The sequence below is a fragment of the Camelus bactrianus genome, chromosome 25 (genome assembly GCF_048773025.1).
Source record: "Camelus bactrianus isolate YW-2024 breed Bactrian camel chromosome 25, ASM4877302v1, whole genome shotgun sequence".
Taxonomy (NCBI): domain Eukaryota; kingdom Metazoa; phylum Chordata; class Mammalia; order Artiodactyla; family Camelidae; genus Camelus; species Camelus bactrianus.
Genome location: NC_133563.1, coordinates 14,569,355 through 14,588,091, shown reverse-complemented (window position 1 = coordinate 14,588,091; position 18,737 = coordinate 14,569,355). Strand labels below are relative to the sequence as shown.

The 18,737-nt window shown below is 34.0% G+C and overlaps 1 protein-coding gene across 1 annotated transcript in view; it reads left to right on the top strand.

Moving 5' to 3' along the window:
- Positions 1-425: 425 nt before the first annotated feature.
- EIF3E (eukaryotic translation initiation factor 3 subunit E) overlaps positions 426-18,737 on the top strand; it is a 40,318-nt gene continuing 22,006 nt past the window's right edge. Inside the window, exons 1-7 of the mRNA XM_010955831.3 lie at positions 426-583; positions 5,908-6,022; positions 7,451-7,568; positions 9,924-9,966; positions 11,033-11,137; positions 16,157-16,282; positions 16,935-17,059. Coding sequence (XP_010954133.1) covers positions 494-583; positions 5,908-6,022; positions 7,451-7,568; positions 9,924-9,966; positions 11,033-11,137; positions 16,157-16,282; positions 16,935-17,059 — 722 coding nt within the window. The 5' untranslated portion in view covers positions 426-493. The remainder of the gene's footprint in view (positions 584-5,907; positions 6,023-7,450; positions 7,569-9,923; positions 9,967-11,032; positions 11,138-16,156; positions 16,283-16,934; positions 17,060-18,737) is intronic.

Here is an 18,737-nt window from a genome sequence, read left to right as displayed (position 1 = left end):
ATGGCTTCTACTATAATCTGGAATTATTTCATGTGTTTTCTGCCTAGAAAACTATCCTACCTTAATTTAACAAACGCTTACAAAAAGATTACTATATGCCAAATAAAAGCTCAGCTATTTCTCCTACCTAAGTTTCTAGAGAGCAGCGGCTTCATTATTTTGTCGTCTGCTGCATCTCCAATGCAAGCGACAGTCTCAGCAATCAATTCTGAGTTTTCAGTATTTGTTAACGGAACGGATTACAGGACACCGGCAAACTTGAAAACATTAGGAATTTTGCCCGCCGCCCTACCCACTCTGAAGGTTGCCCGAAAGAAGGGAGGGCGGGAGAACTCTTGCGCATGCGCCATTGTTCTCTGAGCGCTCGAGGCTGAGCGCCGCCCCTTTTCTTTGGCTGGTTTCACCACCGTACATGCGCAGTACGGGGTCTGTCTGTTTGTCGGCTCTATCAATAAAGTTTTAGCGAGCGCACACTTTCCTTTTCCTTGGCAAGATGGCGGAGTACGACTTGACTACTCGCATCGCGCACTTTTTGGATCGGCATTTAGTCTTTCCGTTGCTTGAGTTTCTCTCCGTAAAGGAGGTGAGGGGATCTTTGAGCGCGGGGAAGGCCTGGGAGCTCGTGAGTTGCGGGGCAAGGCCGAAAGGCGGTGGCGGTAGCCTTAGGCCTGACACACGTGTGAGGCGGCCCGGAGTTTGGTCCCGAGTTCGGCAGTAACGACCTGCTGGTGATTTAGCGTCGTCCCTGTTGATTAGTACCGTGGGATTCGGCTGCGAGTAGGGCTGAGGTGACAGTATGATACTCAGGGAAGGAGGGTGGCCTCTGCTTCACTTCTTGAGGTGCCAGTGCCGTAGGGACTTCCGCGTCTTTCCTCTCGGAAGCTGACGATTGGCTGGCTTCGCTGTGGTAATACTTGAGCGAGCTTAACTTCTGGCCGGCTTTTAAAAGCAAATTGGACTGTTAGAGATTTTTATTTTTCTTTCGGACACTGTAGGATAATGGCCTTGGCTTTGTGTTTTTGCTTGCCGAATAACTCCCAGGAATGATTTTCTTAAATATCTAGCACCTTAGTTTCCGTGAAGTTGTGAGTTCTTTTGCATTGGGTTTAACTGGTGTTTCGGTAAATAGCCACTTCCTAGAGGTGTAGCATAGTTTGTCGGATGGGGAGGGGAACCCGAAAAATAACAATCCCACAATTTTTAACTTAAAAGTTGTTTTTCAGTATACAGATGTATAGACTTCGAGTGATCTGAATTTGTCGTTAAACGTTCATTTAGCTACTCAAGGTATCTTGAAAAAGTTTGTACGTTGAAATATGTCTCAGTTCTAAAAGTTTTGAAATATTAGGCTTAGTTATATCGTAGTTTATTGGAAAATTGATGCATTTTAATAATTATAAGAAAGTAATATTACTGTGACGAGGGAATTAGAATATTGGCCAGAAAAATAAATGAATTCTGTTTCTGGAAGAAGATTAAAACCTAAGTCTACTTAGGGTACTCTAGATTTTGTGTGTCTCAACAGCAATAAAACAAAAAAGCCCTACAAAGAAACATTAAATTGTTCTGATGACTTTTCAACTCTTCCTGGTACTTATGGTTCATTGGACATATATAATCCTCAAATTCATATCAACCTTTTCTAAACACTTACAGACAACTCTAAAGTTGTTGATACTAGGAAACAGCAAAGTTTATTTTAAAGAAATGTTCATGAATGTCTTGCCATATAAAGTTTTGTCTTGAAAGGATATATTTTTCCCTTGAGTTTTCTTTATAGTATGTACTTACATCTTTATTGTCGCGCTTGGAAAAAACAGCCCTCTGCCTTCTGTTTCCTTTTTTGGATAATGGAGGGTAATTAAGGAAAGATCAATGAATAGAAAAAGACCCTCTTGAAATCCTTTACTAGCTGCTTGAAAAAGTGCTTCTAGACCAGCCAAACTTTGTATTTTTGTAATGTGTTCTTTACACTTTTTGTTTTTCAAGGCAGACAGATGAAAGGGAGGCATATGTAAGTGTAAATTAGTTTTTCATAGGGCAAGACCAAAACTATAAACAGCAGCTGACAATCAGTGGAAATTACTGCCCAATACCTGCTTCCTCGGAGAGAAAGTTGGTTAAGATGGCTGTAATATACCAAGGGGAAGACAGATGGCTGCAGTATTTATCAGTTACTAAGTATAGGACTACCATGGAATTGTGAGAAATCCAAGATAAAATCCAGACATCTAATCACTGAAAATCTTACTATCCTTTGGAGGAGATAAAGACAAAGTAATAAATATCAAAGAAGTACTGGCAGAGTGCTAGAAAAATTGAAGAGATACTAATCAGTGGGCAAAAAGGACTTTGAGGAGGAGAGGCTTTAAATTGAGTTTTGAAGACTAGATGTTAAGGATAGTTGGGGTCATGATACATGAGGGTATCAATTGCATGTATGTGTAGTATGTTGGAGAATATAAACTCCATGAGAGCAGGAGCTTTTTTTTTTTCCCCCTGCTGTGTTCTCAGCAAATAAATAGGGTCTAGCATAAAGGCTTTTCATTATTATGTAATAAATAAGTGAGTGAATACATTATTTTTGTCTTACTGTTCTCATGTGAAGTAGGCGGCCAGATAATGTTTAGGAGCCTGGGCGCTGTATTGGGACCTGGATTAGAGTCCTGGCTCTCACTTAATACCTTTGTGCACTTGAGAACTGTTTCTTTCCCTTCTTAACTGAACCTTTTCTCATGGGTAAAATGTTGCTACTACCACCAGCCTCATGGGATTGTTAGAAAAACTGCATGAAATAATGCATATAAAGTATTTAGCCTTCTAGGATAGAGTAGGTACTCCTAAATGTTTTCTATTAGGAGATTAGGCCATCCTATATTAGAGGGGAGTGAGACAATCAATTAGAGTTTTGAGGAGTGAGGTAGATTGGAAATGGTGACTGAGGAAACTGACCAAAGACAAGTGCAAGGACTGGTAGGTGTGGAGGGCCCAACTGAGATTGGAAGGGTGTTTATAGATAGGTGAGAGCAACAGTGGAAGGTTATTGGAGTAGTGTAGAAATGTGTAGAGGTAGGCTGGTAGATAAATACCATTTAGAGATTGAGGAAAAGGATTGCTGATCAGAGAAAAGCACAGATGTGTTTGAGTAACATTATTGCCTAGTTTTGAAACATTTTATGGGTAACCTTAGTCAGAACAAAGAAAAAAGATGACTTTTTTTCCAGAGCTAGAGATTGACATTGAATTGTATTTGGTTGGAGAAAATGAATGAGATAAATGATAACTGCTAAAGAGAAGATCTTAAACACCTAAAAACAATATCCAAACTAGTGTAGAAAGTGATAACCAAATAGAGTGATATAAAAATTAGAAAGAGCAGAGGGTATGTTCAGGATGAATTATTTTAGCAGTAATAGTGGAAGAAGTGATTAATTTATGTCAGCAATCTTAAGAGATGAGGTACTGGATGAACGTTGTTATAATTTGCAGGATAAAGGACTTTTAAGGCTTGAGTTTTTAAAGAATCTGTATGGATGTTAGATTTATGGAGGATGACAGCAGGAAGAGGTTTCAAAACAAGATTTTTAATCTGTTAAAAAGTAGGAGCTGTTTTCAGGAGGTTGATGGGGTTGGCAAACTACAGCCTATGAACCAAATACGACCCTCTGCCTGTTTTGTATGGTCTGCACTAAAAAAAATTTTTTTATAGATGAATATTTGCAAACATTTTTAATTAAAGAACACTGACTTTGTACCAGTTGAATGAAATTTTTCCCGCCCAAAGAGAATTTCATTCTTATTAGTAGAACTGTATTGCAAAGACATTTTATTCCATATTACTCTATTTTTATCTCAAAAGGAAAAGAAATTGTGGAAATTTGTTTCTCTCTTGTGATACTTACATATAGTATCCTTGATTTTTGCTTTTTGGCTCACAAAATGTGAAATATTTACTCTCTTCTCTTTACAGAGTAAGTTCTATGAGATAAAATTTAGAGAGGGTGATATAAGCAGATGTAGATTTAGGAAGAGGCCAGTGATGTCTGATGGCAGAGGAGTGGTGCTTTAGATCTATGTTGGGAGAGACATTATAAATTAAAAGCTGTTTATGGAGTGGTGAGAAGAGGTGGCATGCCAGGAGAAGATGTTTTCACCTTAGATTAAGAGTTTCTATAGGGCAAACTGAAGAGAAACTTCATTTTTTTTTAACTAACTTTTTATCAAGTATAGCATGCACACAGAAAAGTGGGCAAATGAAGATTTTTTTTCAAAGATACACTTATGTGTGACCACCATTCAGAGCAATAAATAAAACATTGCAAACATCCTAAAAACCTTTCTTCTGATCCCTCTTAGTCATTACTCACACTTTCCAAAGGTAAGCCCTTGTTCGTTCGTTTGATAATAGATTAGATTTGGCCTTTTAAAAATTTTATGTAAATGTAATTAAGCATTCACCACCACATACTGCTTTGTACGACTTCATTCTTTCAGCATTGTTTGTGAGATTCATCTTAGTTGTTAGGATGGCAGTAGTTCATTCATTTTCAGCGTGAAATGTTAATCCATTGTATGAGTGTACTGCAGTTTATTTATCCATTCTAACATTGATAGATTTGGTTGTTACAAATAGTACTGCTAGAAACATACTTGGAATTGTTCTTTGAAAATACACACTCGTTTCTCTTGGATACCTAGGAGCAGAATTGATGGGTAAACGATATTTTAGCTTTAGAAGATAGAAACAGTTTTCCCAAATGGTTGTAGTTCTGCCAGCAGATTAAGTGTTCAGTTACCTATACCAACACTTGTCAGGTTTTTTTAAGTTTTTAGTATGGTTTTAATTTACATTTCCTTTATGATTAATGAGGTTGAGGACCTTTTCCAGTGTTTGTTGGCGATTTGGTTATACCCTTTTGGAGTTCCTATTAAAATCTTTTAGCCATTTTCAATTGGATTGTCTTTTTTTCTTACTGTTTTGTAGGAGTTTTTCATGTAGATTGGAAGGTTCAGGTATAGTAGGGCCTTGGTACCTGGGAAGGGAGTCTAGGAGTCTTATCATCAAAGGAGTATCAGCATTGCCGTCCCAGCAAGAGGGGCATTTAACCTTTATTTTTCAACATGAACAATCTTTATTTCTGGTCACTGTGCCCTTTTCTTTGACAATTAAAGCAGATGTACAATATATGTTTGTTAGGCCACAAACAGGATATTTTAATTAGCATAAAATTCAGGTTAACCCATGTATAAGAATGATTTCCTTACATCTCAATATGTGAAAATTTCTTTTATCACTTTCTTGAACTCTTTGCAAAAGCAAAAACCTGATATGACATGGTTGACTTATAGAATGGGTGCAAGTTTTGCTTCAGGCTTGTGGATGAGGAAGCATTGTAAAGGATTTTAACTATTTAGTGAAAAAATATGTGGTGGGGAAGGAGACGTCGCCTCAAGGAGAAATGGGTAGGCATCATGGATGTGAGAGCTACTAAGAAGGTGAAACATTTAAAAGTTGATTCCTGGTTATCTGGATGTGGAGAAGAATCAGCTATACTGTGTGCTTATCAGTGGAGTTGGTGAGTTTGTTTATTTAAGCACAGCCTTGTTCTAGAAAGGCTAAAAGATGGCTTGTAGGGACACATAAAAAATCAGATAATATAAATCAGTAGTTGTTAGAAATGGCTTTGCAGTATGTAATTGGCTTTATTTTAAGGTAGGTAAGCAAAATATTTTATGTCTCTGTAGGTTGATTGCCTTTCTTATAGGAAGGTGAGTTAATAGTATATAATATTTTATTAAAAAAATAGTAGTTCAGGGCATATGTTTCCAGGTACACTAATCTTAGTATTAACCAGTTTATTTGGGGGAACTTCAATTTATTCATTAGAAAGTAATTTCCTTTTGCAGATATACAATGAAAAAGAATTGTTACAAGGGAAGTTGGATCTTCTTAGTGATACCAACATGGTAGACTTCGCTATGGATGTATACAAAAACCTTTATTCTGATGATATTCCTCATGGTAAGTTTTGTCATTACAACTGAAGCTTGACTTGTGAACTTAGGGCATGTGTAATAAAAGTTTTGTGATTTATAAAAGAGCTTTAGCCAAACGTCTTAATAATTATTTGAATGATTCAAAAGTTCTTTGGATGAAAGGTAATACGAAGGTTACAGGTCTTCTAAAGTATGTTATTTTCTCACCATAAAAGATGTGAAACTACTTTAAAACATAGCCATCAAATACCTTCAGTTAATAGTGTGCATCATCAAAGTTTTCATTATGAATCAGACTATTTCCTTAGAATTATCTGAGAATCTTGCAGTTTTCTGGCTTGCTAACTTTTTCAGTTAGCATCTTGTGTGCCTTAGAGATGTCTTTTTGGTCTTGAAGCATTTGAGTATAGCCGTGATTCTCAAAAGTATGCTCCCAGAACCAGCATCCTCAACTCACCTCGGAGAGTTTGTTAGAAATCTTGGGCCACACCCCAGATCTACTTAATCAGAAACTATTGGCTGAAGACCAGCTCTCAAATTAGAGAACTACTGTGGTATAGTGTTCTTCAAATTCTGGTTTTCTGTAGTAATAGATGTTCTTTAAAAAAAATACTGTGCACGTATTACTTTGAAAGAGTCTAAGAGCTCTTTCAGTAAAAAAAAAAAAAATTTTATTTTGTTTAAATTGACATTTCTCAAAGTTTAATCGCAGATCCCCCTCTGTGTTTGAGAAACTATTCTAATATATACTTTCTAATATGTAACACAGAAATTACTAAATTAAACATAATCACCATTTCAACTTTTATTACAGTTCCCTGCAATAACAGTAACTCTTTAAATTTTGGTTTGTGATGAAAAAGTAAACTACTTCTTAGTGAAACTTTAAAACATGCCAGTAGGGTAGGTTATGTGCAAGTTTTGCTCTTCATAATGCAGTAAAAAGAAACTATAGAATTGGTTTTGAGACGTTACAGAACTAGATTTGTAGTGAAAAGAGAAATTATTAACTGGATTTAAATTGCATTTAATCTAGTTGAAAACTTGTAGTAATAATATGTAAACCTCTCTGAGCCTCTGTTCAGAAACTCTGGGATAATACTCACCTGAGAGAATTCAATGGGACCAAATATAAAAACACTGGGAACGAACTCTCAAATGTAGAGTTAAATAATTGTTTCCTTGACAACTCTTTCCCCCAGGCTGTATCTGTATATTCCTCAATTTTTTTTAAGAGTAAGAAGAGGGTTCTCTAAGACCTTTTGTGCCTTTGCAGTGCTTACAAGAAGAAATTGAAACTGGGGGAGTTACTGAGTCGATTGCTCCTGATGTGAATATGTTGGGGGGTAAATAAAAGTATGCCCGATTTAGATAGATTGAAAAATTTCCAGGGACATCCTCACAGTGAGCAATTTAGTTTAACATTATAGTCCCCCTTTGCGTTTTTAAATAGCTTTGAGAGAAAAAAGAACCACCGTTGTTGCACAACTGAAACAGCTTCAAGCAGAAACGGAACCAATTGTGAAGATGTTTGAAGATCCAGAAACTACAAGGCAAATGCAGTCAACTAGGTAACCTCTCCTTAATTTGAGTTCTAAAAATTCTCTTTCTAGATTAATACAAGTGTTAATTCACACTTTATCTAGTATCCCAGCCTGAAAGTTCAGTTTAAAATATCACTTTATCTGTTTATTTTCATTTATCCTATCGTGTAGGACCAGAAAGTCCTTAATTATAAATGTTAATACTAAATTTTTTTAGAACTTCTTTACCAGTTAATCCAAATCTGATTGTACGGAGCAGTTCCACCCTCCTACCCCCTTCACAGGGGACATTTGGCAATGTCTGGAGAAATTTTTGGTTGTCAGAGCTGGAGAGATGTTACTGGCATCTGGGGAGGAGAGGCCAGGGATGCCGCTATACATCCTACAATGCATCGGACGGTTACCCCACTTCCCCAGAAGAATTACCCAACCCAGAATGTCAGTGCGGAGATTGAGACACTCCATGCTTGGGCAATACCTAGAGCCCATGGGTTGCTCACTGAGAGGGAAACCTGAGCTCATTTTATCGCTTTGCTACATTCTCTCATATCCTTCCAACCTTGGTAACCAGCCCAAGGAGGGTAGTATAAAGTTGATACGGTTATATTTTATTTCTGACTTCCTCTTAGCTAAAAATAGACATATTGTTTGGTTTCCAAAGAAAGCATTTTACCTTACTCTGACTTAATATATATATATCACTAATTGAAGCCCTTTGCATGATTAAAAATGTTTAAGAATAAAATCTTTTAAAATTGAATATTGCCATTGTAGTAAATTTTATCTTATCAGTATATTCACTTGACGAATTATTCAAGGTTTTGCCATGTTGCACTGTAAGTTCTTATGCTACTGAACCAAATTTTTAGAGCGATTGGCTCTTAAGTTTCCATTTGTGATTTGGGAAAGTGTTACCAGATTTTTTTTTTAAAAAGCAGCAAATACTGTATTATACTATATTATTATTATATGCTGGTATAACATACCATATCACACTACATATATATACAGAGATAGCTATATCTTACAAAGCTGTTTTATATTTTATATATATATATATATATGTATAGCTTATATATAGCTATCTCTATGTGTTTGTGTATACTTGTGTACACCTAGAATATAATGAGTAATTATAGTCAAACTTACGTGACTATAATTGCCCACAAAGGAACAACTGAAATAATCCAGATGTTAGAGTACAACAGAAAATTTAGTATTTAAATTTTGGATTTTGTCTAGTCCCTTAAATGCTGGGAAGTAGTAAGTTTAGGGTAACTATTTTCAAAGTAGCAACCTCTCCCTGCCAATTCCCCATTTTAAAATTTCACTAAATATATAGTAGTGTACTTATCATACTTTCTGAGAAATACCCAATCAGCCAGAGGACAGTGATTATATACCTGAGGGAGATACGGAGTGTAACACAAAAATTTATTCACTATAATCTCTAGCAAGTGTTAAGTAGGTTTTTTGGAAATCTTTTTATGTTAAAATTTCATACATGTTTCTATTGTAATATGCCCATGTTAATTTTAGTGATAACATATCCCCTCCCCGTTAAACCTTCGAGAAAAATTAGGCTCCCAGAAGACATGCTGCGGTATTCATTCTTGAAATAAGCATAAGAAAATTATTTCACTTTTGAAAATGCCCAGAAGGTGGGCAACCCTGCCACCTATCACTTGTTCCTTGGTGTCTTTGACATCAATTTGTCTTTCACCATTCTGCCAACATCTCAAGTTATGCAGAGCTAATTTTAAAAAAGTTAAATTGGGTTATTTGCCACTTTGGTATGAATGATAATTATATAGGATGTGTAGCATAGATAGCATGTAAGTTAGGCATGATTTATTAACCTTGTAAATTTGCCAAATCACTGTCCTCATGAAAAATACTAACATGGTGGAAAAGGACAAAATTTATAGGGTTAATTCCTACTTGTATGCTACATTTTACTTCAGTCTCTGTTCTATTTTAAGAATATATTATCTATTAGAAATGTATCCTCAAGGGAGCAAATATCATTCTCAGTAGATTACCACCTAAGTAGACTACTGACTTTACTGTAACTATAGTAAGAATGTTCTGGTTTTATTATCTAAAAAACTTAGATCATGTGGTGAATCAGTGGTGATTTTCAGTTAGGGCTAAAGAAATCTGAAAGTGAAATTTTAAAATTTACAATTCTCCTTGAGTTCCTATTCCTTGTGTTCAAAACATGTAATGTTCTGTTTATTTTATTCAGGAAGTCTTATTTTCAATGTTTAAGTATTAAGGTAATTAAATGGTTTTATGTGAGTAACAAGATAGAAGTTGGATTTGCTTGTTTTGTTTTCTGTGGCCTGTAAAATACAAAAAAAATTGTTTTTTATTATTAAGGGATGGTCGGATGCTGTTTGACTACCTGGCAGACAAGCATGGTGTAAGTGGTCTTTTAAAAAATTGTTTAGTTTTCATGTTGTAATAAGGCTTATTAAACAATTGTGTAAAGATAGATTCACGGCTTGACAAGAGTAATTTCCAGATTAATTTATTAGACATAATAACCTGGTATGTTTTTGAAACTGCAGTTTTTAAAAGTTGGTCTTGATTAAAAAATAATATCCTTATATTACCTTTATATAACAAATTCTCAAAATGTTTGTTTTCTCCAGAATGATCATATACTAGTTAGCATTTAATGTTTCTTATGGATTAACAAGTAGGTAAAGACAGAACTAAACTTGAATTAGAATGCTTTGAGCAATAGAATTAATACTTTAGCTGCCTTGTGGAATACAGTAGCCCTTGATATTATCAAGACCTTTATAAATCCCCCCCAAAAGGAGTGTTGTTACAGGCTTTCCTAGTCATCTCCCAGTCTCCTTCCCCGGTATTAACTCAAAAGTGTGAGACTCTGCATGTAATTAATTCTTTAACGTGCATTCAGGTTTTATCTCATTTAACAGTTGCAACAAGAAGCATGCCGACCACTGTGCAAAACTAGTCTTTCTGGTTTCCATATAGAATGTTTGTTTTTTTGCTGATGTTCTAGTTTGGAGCCCTTCTTAGATTTCTTCTCTTTCACTTAGCTTGCATCATAAACCCTAAAAGTTGGTGTAATAATGGGGGCCAGTTTTTGCAGAGACCTGAAGTTTACTGTACATATTATTTGTACAGAATCACAAAATCTTAGGTATACTTGGTAGTTGTCTAAGCTCATTTACCAGCTAAGGGACTCATTGAATTGCAGACCTTCAGCTGCAATTCAAGTTTGTATCACAACAAAGTAGGTATTGTTACAATTCATAACTCTTTGAGGCCAGAAGTATGAATCCAATAATTCCTGATACTTATTTTTAGGGTCATGTGGTTTTCTGATTTTGGGGGTGGGGGTAAGCAACTTTTGAAAGAATTGACTTCTGGGGACATTTAAAAGAGTAAATGGTTTGAATTTTAAAACTCAAAATTAAAAAATAGAACTTAAGCTTTTTTTCCCCTTTTTTCAGTTTAGGCAGGAATATTTAGATACACTCTACAGGTATGCAAAATTCCAGTATGAATGTGGAAATTACTCTGGAGCAGCAGAATATCTTTACTTCTTTAGAGTGTTGGTAAGTTTTTTTTTTTTTTCCCTCTTTTATAGGATTCCCTTGGTTCCTCAAAACATGTCTATCTCTGTAGATTTGGATCTGTCCATTAAGTTTTCAACAATCATTGGCAAAAGGATAAAAGAATTAAGAAACTTACAACAAAAACCAAATAGAAACAGAAAACCTTACATTAGGGCCTCAAAATTTGGAGGGAGATTTAATTTGTCCTTGAAATCCAAAAGTGGGAACCACTAATTTGTAATTTTATGTATAATTGTATGATTTTAGCATTAGTAGAATTCTATTATGTAGTGAATTAGTTATAATATTACTGTATAGCACACTGAGTGGCACATAGTGAATGCTTAATAAATATTTATTAAACAAATCCATTATTCCTAATTTTAATTTAATATTTTATGTTGCCTATATTCCTTGAACTTGTTGTAAACAACTGTGGAATTCTGATGATAATTTGAAAAGATTTTATGCCTTAATAGTAACTTTTTTCTGTTTACTTCTGCCCCCAGGTATTAGAATATAGAGGTCAGTGGCTTTTTGGGGTTTTTTTGTTTGTTTTTTGTTTTCATTATGTAGGGAGTAGATGAGTTTAAATGGTACTGGTAGAAAAAATTTCTAATTATGAAATACCCTTTTGTTTTCTTCATTTGACTCTGACACATTCCTAGATTCAGTGCTTTTATTAGGGAAGGAGAATTGTGTGAAGTTAAAGGAAAAATCAGGCTTTCACATTGACAGGTTTTTTTCTCATTCTGCCTTCTGTTTAGGTAATTGTATTAATAAATGCCTTCTGAAGTTACCAAAATGTTCTTGTTTTAACCAGCTTCTCATTTGAGAAATTATAATTTGTTGCTTTGGGTTAGTAAGCAAGTACCTAAGTCTGTGATATCTCTAGTTAATCCTAGGAGTTGGGAAATTACTTTTTAAGACAGGAACTTTTTGTCTTAAAGCCTTGGAAGAGTCTGTTTTTTCTGTCTCTGTTTTCTGATGCCTTTTTTCTTGTAGCCCCACATGTCACAAAGAAAAGATTCATGGTTTTCTTTGGTTGTTTCCTAGGAAATTAAATTTTCCTTTTTTCCAGGGAAAGGAAGTTTGGTGTTACTAAATCGAATAAGTCTTACACTTAAAAAAGTACTTAGCTTCATTTTTTTGAAGTGTCATCTTTCCTTCGAAGAAATAAAGATTTCAGTTTCTTTCCAAGTTTAATTTGAAAAAATTTTTTTTCTTTTACTTCCGTTAGTAAATGAATTCTTAATTTACAGTTTAGCTGTGATTAGCTTGCAAGTGCATTGAAGGTAATTGGTGATGCTAAACTTGTAGTGACTTATCAGAAAATTCCATCAGTTTTACTTTGAATATTATGAAGGATTTAGAAGAGCAAAAGTTGATTACTTTGGAAATGTAAACAGCTTAAACCAGGATTGTAAAATCAGAAGCCTGATATGATTACAGGTACATGAAAAGAGTTGGTTATTCATATCATTTGTTAATGCTGGGAGTGAATTTTGAGAATGAAGATTTAGTGTCATGTTAGAGTTCTAGCACAGTAAATTTATTGTTGCTGGTCAGTGAGTGAATGTGCCATTTTGCTAAGACATGGAAACTTAAGGTAACTGCTGGAAATCCAGATATTGAAACTCTTCTAGCATATCCACCTTTGAAAGCAGGTTGGTATGAAGAGCCAACTGTAATGACATGGACTTGAGCCAGAGAAGTGCACGTGAACCTTTTGGGGATTAAAAAAATTGTCACACTGCTACAAAAAGCTTTTATCTTAATGCATGTAACATATTCTACCTTTAATAGTATTATGTTTATATAGTATGGTTTTATAGTTAGTCTGAAAATGTCTGCATATGATAGAGATATATTAAAGGTTTGCAGATCTTTTATATTTACTTTTTTAAAATATGAAGATTTAATTAGTTCCCTATATTAAAAAAAATTTCTGGGTTGATTTTAAACTTTTGTATTACCTAGCAAATCTTGTGATAGAACTCAGATGACATTTAAGTTATTGGCCACCATGGTCTGAATACAAAATGAATGTTTTACATCAAGAGCACTCTAAATGTAGTGATTAGATAGTCCTCAGGAATGAAATTTTTGTTCCATCTTGTGCCACAGCACATTTGAGTTACATGGGAGTTGGTTACTTCGTGTTGGCATACTAATAAATACTAATAACCAAGCTAGATTTAAAAATGGATTATTTTAGTTTTTCTTTTGATTTAGATGGGTACCTCTGTAAAATCTCTGTATTTGTTTGAAATCTTTCTAGTAGCAAAAATAAAAATCGTGTTTTGGATTTGGGAGAAATAATGTCAAGTTTTTGCTTATTATTTAATTTTATTTTTTTGCAGTGGCCTTTTTTTATTTCTAAATTCTTTTCTGGTGGGTTGATTATTCTTTTAAATCTATGGTTAAGGAAACATAAGCTATGAAAGAACCATTGTGACTGTGATCTGAGATTAGAATTTGACTCTCCGAGTGACCTGTTGTAGGTCAGTGTTGTATAAATTAAAGCTGTGTGACCCTAGAATCTACCTTTATTTTAAAAATACTTGGTGGCTTTTAGCATACGCCAAGGAGTGCTTAAATGCGCCCTGTTTGGTTGTGAAACTTCTTTGAATTATGCTGTAAGAAATGGATTAATTTGAATTGAAACGGTGTAGCAGATTTGGTAGGAATTTTTGAACATTTTTGTTTTAAAAATTATTAACACTGTATTTTAATTGTTTTGTTAAAATTTGCCGTCACTGTGGCCTTTGGTCTGGTTCCAAAACATAACCCCTCCCCTCATTCAGCAGCTATTTGAAATAAAAGTGATTTTAAAATGCTAGGACTGTTGGTGATCATATTTTTGTGTGTGTTTCACTCAGAATTTAGAAGTTATCTCTTGTAAGTACTTGTCACTCAATTTAAAGGTACTTCTTGACTCAAGAAAGCTTGACTAATGATGGTTTTAGGATCTTGACTGAAGATTTGGATCTGATGTACTCTGATAATGTCTCTGTAAAAGATGTCTGTTTGATATTGATTCTCAGATTCAGAGTTTATCCCACTTTAACATTCGAAATTGAGATGTGTTCTGAATTGGTTTTGGGAACATAAAATAATATCTTAAAAATTGATGGTATCTTAGATTCAGTGAAATACTAACACTCAGATTTCTTTGTTAGGATCAGCCATTTTATCCTTTGTAATCTGAACAATGATTTTATGGATTTTTAAATGAATTTTTAAATTAAATGAGTTTTGACAAATGCATACACCTGTGCAACTACCACCGGATCCTAGAAAGACCCTTTGTTTCCCTTTTCAGTCGTACCTCACCCCTGGTTCATCCATTGATCTGCTTTCCATCCCTATAGATTATTTTTTTCTGTTCTAGAATTTCATATAAGTGCAATGATATATGTAAGCTTGTGCCTGACTTGTTTTGATTAGTAAGTTTTTGAGATTTGTTTGTGTTAGTGTATGTATCAAAAGTTTGATTCTTTTTATTGCTGACTAGTATTCCATTCTTTGAATATATTAGTTAGTTTATTCATTTGTTAATGAGCATTTGGATTGTTTCTGTGTTTTGTCTATTTCAAATAAAGCCATGAGTATTCAGGTGCAAGTTTTTTGTGGACATATCTTGTAATAATGATGAGAACCAGTGGTTTCATGGTTATGTTTCAAATTTTAATTTGTAAATTTAGTCTCTGCTATTTACCTGTTTTAAGAGTTTGCTAAATGTTTTTCAGTACATTTGAGTTAATTATGCCATCAATGGAAGAATCTCAGTACAGGCAAGAGTCTGAATTAGGTATGGTTATTGTCCTCATAGTTTAGGTAACCTATCTATAGTACTCTGATATCATCATTTTTATTCTCATAATCATTTTGGTAATGATTCACATTTCCTGAGTTTTTATTATATATCAGATGATGATATAATCTTTTTATATGTATTACGTCATTTAAATCATATAACAACTAAGGTGGGTTTTGTCACTATCCCCATTTTATAGATGAGGAAACTAAAGCATAAATGGTTCAGCTATTTATGTAGTGCCTCAGTGAAAAATTAAATTCAGAATTTCAACTTGGGGTACAGAAATGTATTCTCCCTCCAATACCCTCACTTCTGCTTTAGCACAATTCAGTCATTATATCCACTTTTTTGACCTTGTTTTAAGAGTCCTACTTTACTCGTTTTTGTTTTTAGCCTAGTCCTTGTAGGTGTTTGGGTTTATGATCTACTTCCACCAGTGGCAAGAAGAGGTAGGTAGGGTGGCCCTCATTCCTCCTTTTTTGTGGGTGAACACTGCAGTATGACATTTAGCTTTCATGACTAGAAGTATAATTTTGGGCAAGTTATGCTCTCTATACATCAGTTCATCTCTGAAAATGGGGATAACAATTATTTACGTTCCAGGGTTTTAGGATTATATGAGAAAATGAACTTTGGTTTCTCAGTACATATTCCTTTGATAATTGATAATACTGTTAAGCTGTAGACCTGCTTTTGTTTTTTCTCTCTCCATAACCTCTTCTATTTGGGTCATAATTTGGAATTTTTTTTGTTCTGGGAATAATTTTTCTAAATTGTAAATGAGACCCACACACAAGTCTTGATTTCCACATCTTCACTTCAGTTATTTTTAGCAACAAATTGACTCTGAATCTAACTTTGCAAAGTTTTAGGTTTCTAAAATTTGATTAGTTGTGTATGAATAATCTGAAATGGGTTATACTAGAACACTGGTACTGTATCCTAGTTTTAAGTTACTCTTTATTTTCTGATCTAGACTGAATATCAAAGACTTGACTATTTTTAGTAAATTAAGGTAAATGAAAGCTGTTTGAATCAGTTTAACTAGTGTGATCCAAATACATATCTGGAGTTTTCAGAAGAGAGCTACAGGTCTTTTAGTAGGCTAGATGGATATGTAGGCTATAAAATATACATTATCTTTTTTTTTCCCTCAAGAGTATTTGGAGTATAATTAATTATGATTGCTTAAACAGGTTCCAGCAACGGATAGAAATGCTCTGAGTTCACTCTGGGGAAAACTGGCCTCTGAAATCTTAATGCAGAATTGGGATGCAGCCATGGAAGACCTTACACGGCTAAAAGAGACCATAGATAATAATGTGAGTTACTCCTTTTCAGGGTGATTCTCTGAACTTTCTCTGTATCTTTCATACTTTCTGATAAGGAAAACACTGTGTACTGTAAAAAGGAAGGAAGAAAGGAAGGGAGGGAGACTAAAATGTTGGCCTGACATAAAAATCACAGTGTAAGTGGCTTGATTAGTTTCACAGAATCTCCTTGAAGAAAGATGTCAAACTTCTTTTAGCTTTTGGAGTAAATAATTCAATTTTCACTTTTGTTACAGCTATGGTGCCTTTTTTATCTGCATCAGTGAAAATGACAGTATAGTTAGTGCCACCTATTATTGAAAGTCCTATGCAGAAGATGACAGATTTCATCTATCAGTGTCTAATAAAACCACTTATTTTATGGAGTGTTTAATTTAGTCCCTGCTTTTAAAAAAAATGTTTTCTGAAGTGAGTATAATTTACAGCCTCTAAAAATGGCTTGGGCATTATTGAATCTATCCCTGAAAAAGGAAAATTTTGAATGTCAAGGGTCATGCAGAGAGTGGTCTAGTGGATTGGACTTTGATAGTAATATCAAGGTGCATGCCTTAAAAAGTTCCATTTTAACTAAAATTCTGAGATCAGCAACGTTTATTCCTTTTCCTCTTTCTCATGTATTGTTTCCTATTTTTTAACCCTTTAGTCTGTGAGTTCGCCACTTCAGTCTCTTCAGCAGCGGACATGGCTCATTCACTGGTCTCTGTTTGTTTTCTTCAATCACCCCAAAGGTCGTGATAACATTATTGATCTCTTCCTTTACCAGCCACAGTAAGTTATTTCACTGTGTAATTTTGGCATTAATTGTATGAAATCAAATGGATTTTTAAAAATTTAAAACGTACTTCTCTCTGACATTTGCATTTGTTCACATTATTCCCCCCCTTCATGTGGTAGATTTACTTGTTAATTGCAAAAGCTTACGTGTAACTCTTAAATTATTTGATAAAAGTGTACTTTAAACCCTTTAAAGTGCTATTTAAGTGTGGTCCCTGGGCCAGCAGCATCGATGACATGTAAAATCGCAGGCCTTATCTTAGAGGTTCTAAATCAGAATCTGCAATTGAACGAGAACCCAAGTAATTCATACATAAATTAAAGCTTTAGAATTAAGGCTCTAGGCCATATTATTTGGAAAGAAGCTATACATCCCAGGAGTATCTCTTTTATACCATCTTTGCTCCATCATCCAGCTTTTGGTGATAAGAAATTCACTGCTTTATGAAATAGACTGTTCTGTTACCTAGAAATCATTTCAAAAAAATTTATTCTTCCAGTTAAGATGAATACCACTGAATCTGCTGCACATTATTTCTTAACTTATTTGGTTAGGACAACAGAAAACAAGACTGCTTTATGAAAATACTTCAGATATTTGAAGATAATTTTTCTTATCTTTCCTTCAGGCTAAATCTCACTCAAGTAATGTAGTGTTTCAAATTTTTAGTAATTTGGCTGTTTTTAGATGATCACCAGTTTATCCACAGACTTCTTGAAATCTGGATCTTTAAAATTTAAAGCTTATTCTAGGGTTATTATCTAAGCCTTATAGATTACAGTGGCAATATTAGCTCCTATGATTGATACATATGCTTATATTAATATAGCCCAAGATTGCAGTAACATAGTTTAACAGTTGCTTCTCAATATGACTTATTGACTGTATTGTTGGCTAAATTTCATGTAAACACGTAAAGATAACATTTTTGTTATTTTTAACCCAAAAGAAGATAGAAATCCTTTTACATTTCACTTGATTTCTGCTTATTGTTGTCTATCAAATTAAAATTTTAACATTTTTTAAGTGCATGTTTAATTTATATAAGTATAGTTTTGGAATAAATGATGTAATGCCCTTTTAATTTAAAATGTCAGTGAAGATTGAAAACCAGTTTAAAAAATTTTTTTGTAAATTTTTTAAGTCTTGAAAATAAGACAGTAATACTCTAGTGATATTTCTGCATAAGATGATGAAATATAATCATCTAAACTGAGTCATATTAATAAATATATTCTTTAAATGGTCATTTTAGTAAGTTTTAAGACTAAAATATTTGACCTCTTAAGTTGTTAACATAACCAACAGGACTTTGAATTTAAGAGAAATTAAGTTACTGGTGGTGATACAGATGAAAAATAATTGCCAACCAAAAATGCAAGTAATTTTTTAACATAGTAACAGGGAGCCATTTTTTAATGGTGTATATTATGTTGTCTGCATTAAATGCTATATGTTCCCCTGAATCTGGCAAATTGAAGCACTTTTATCAGAAATGTCCTTGGTTTATTTTTGTATTAACATTACAACTTAAATTCTGTGTTAATGTATTTAGTCAGTATTTGCATGACATGCTGGTTCAGTTTGTTAAAACTGAACAACGGCAAAGAAGTTTTTGTAACAGGAGATTGTTTTTGTCTTTCCTTGAAAAGGGAAAAGCAAAATCTACAT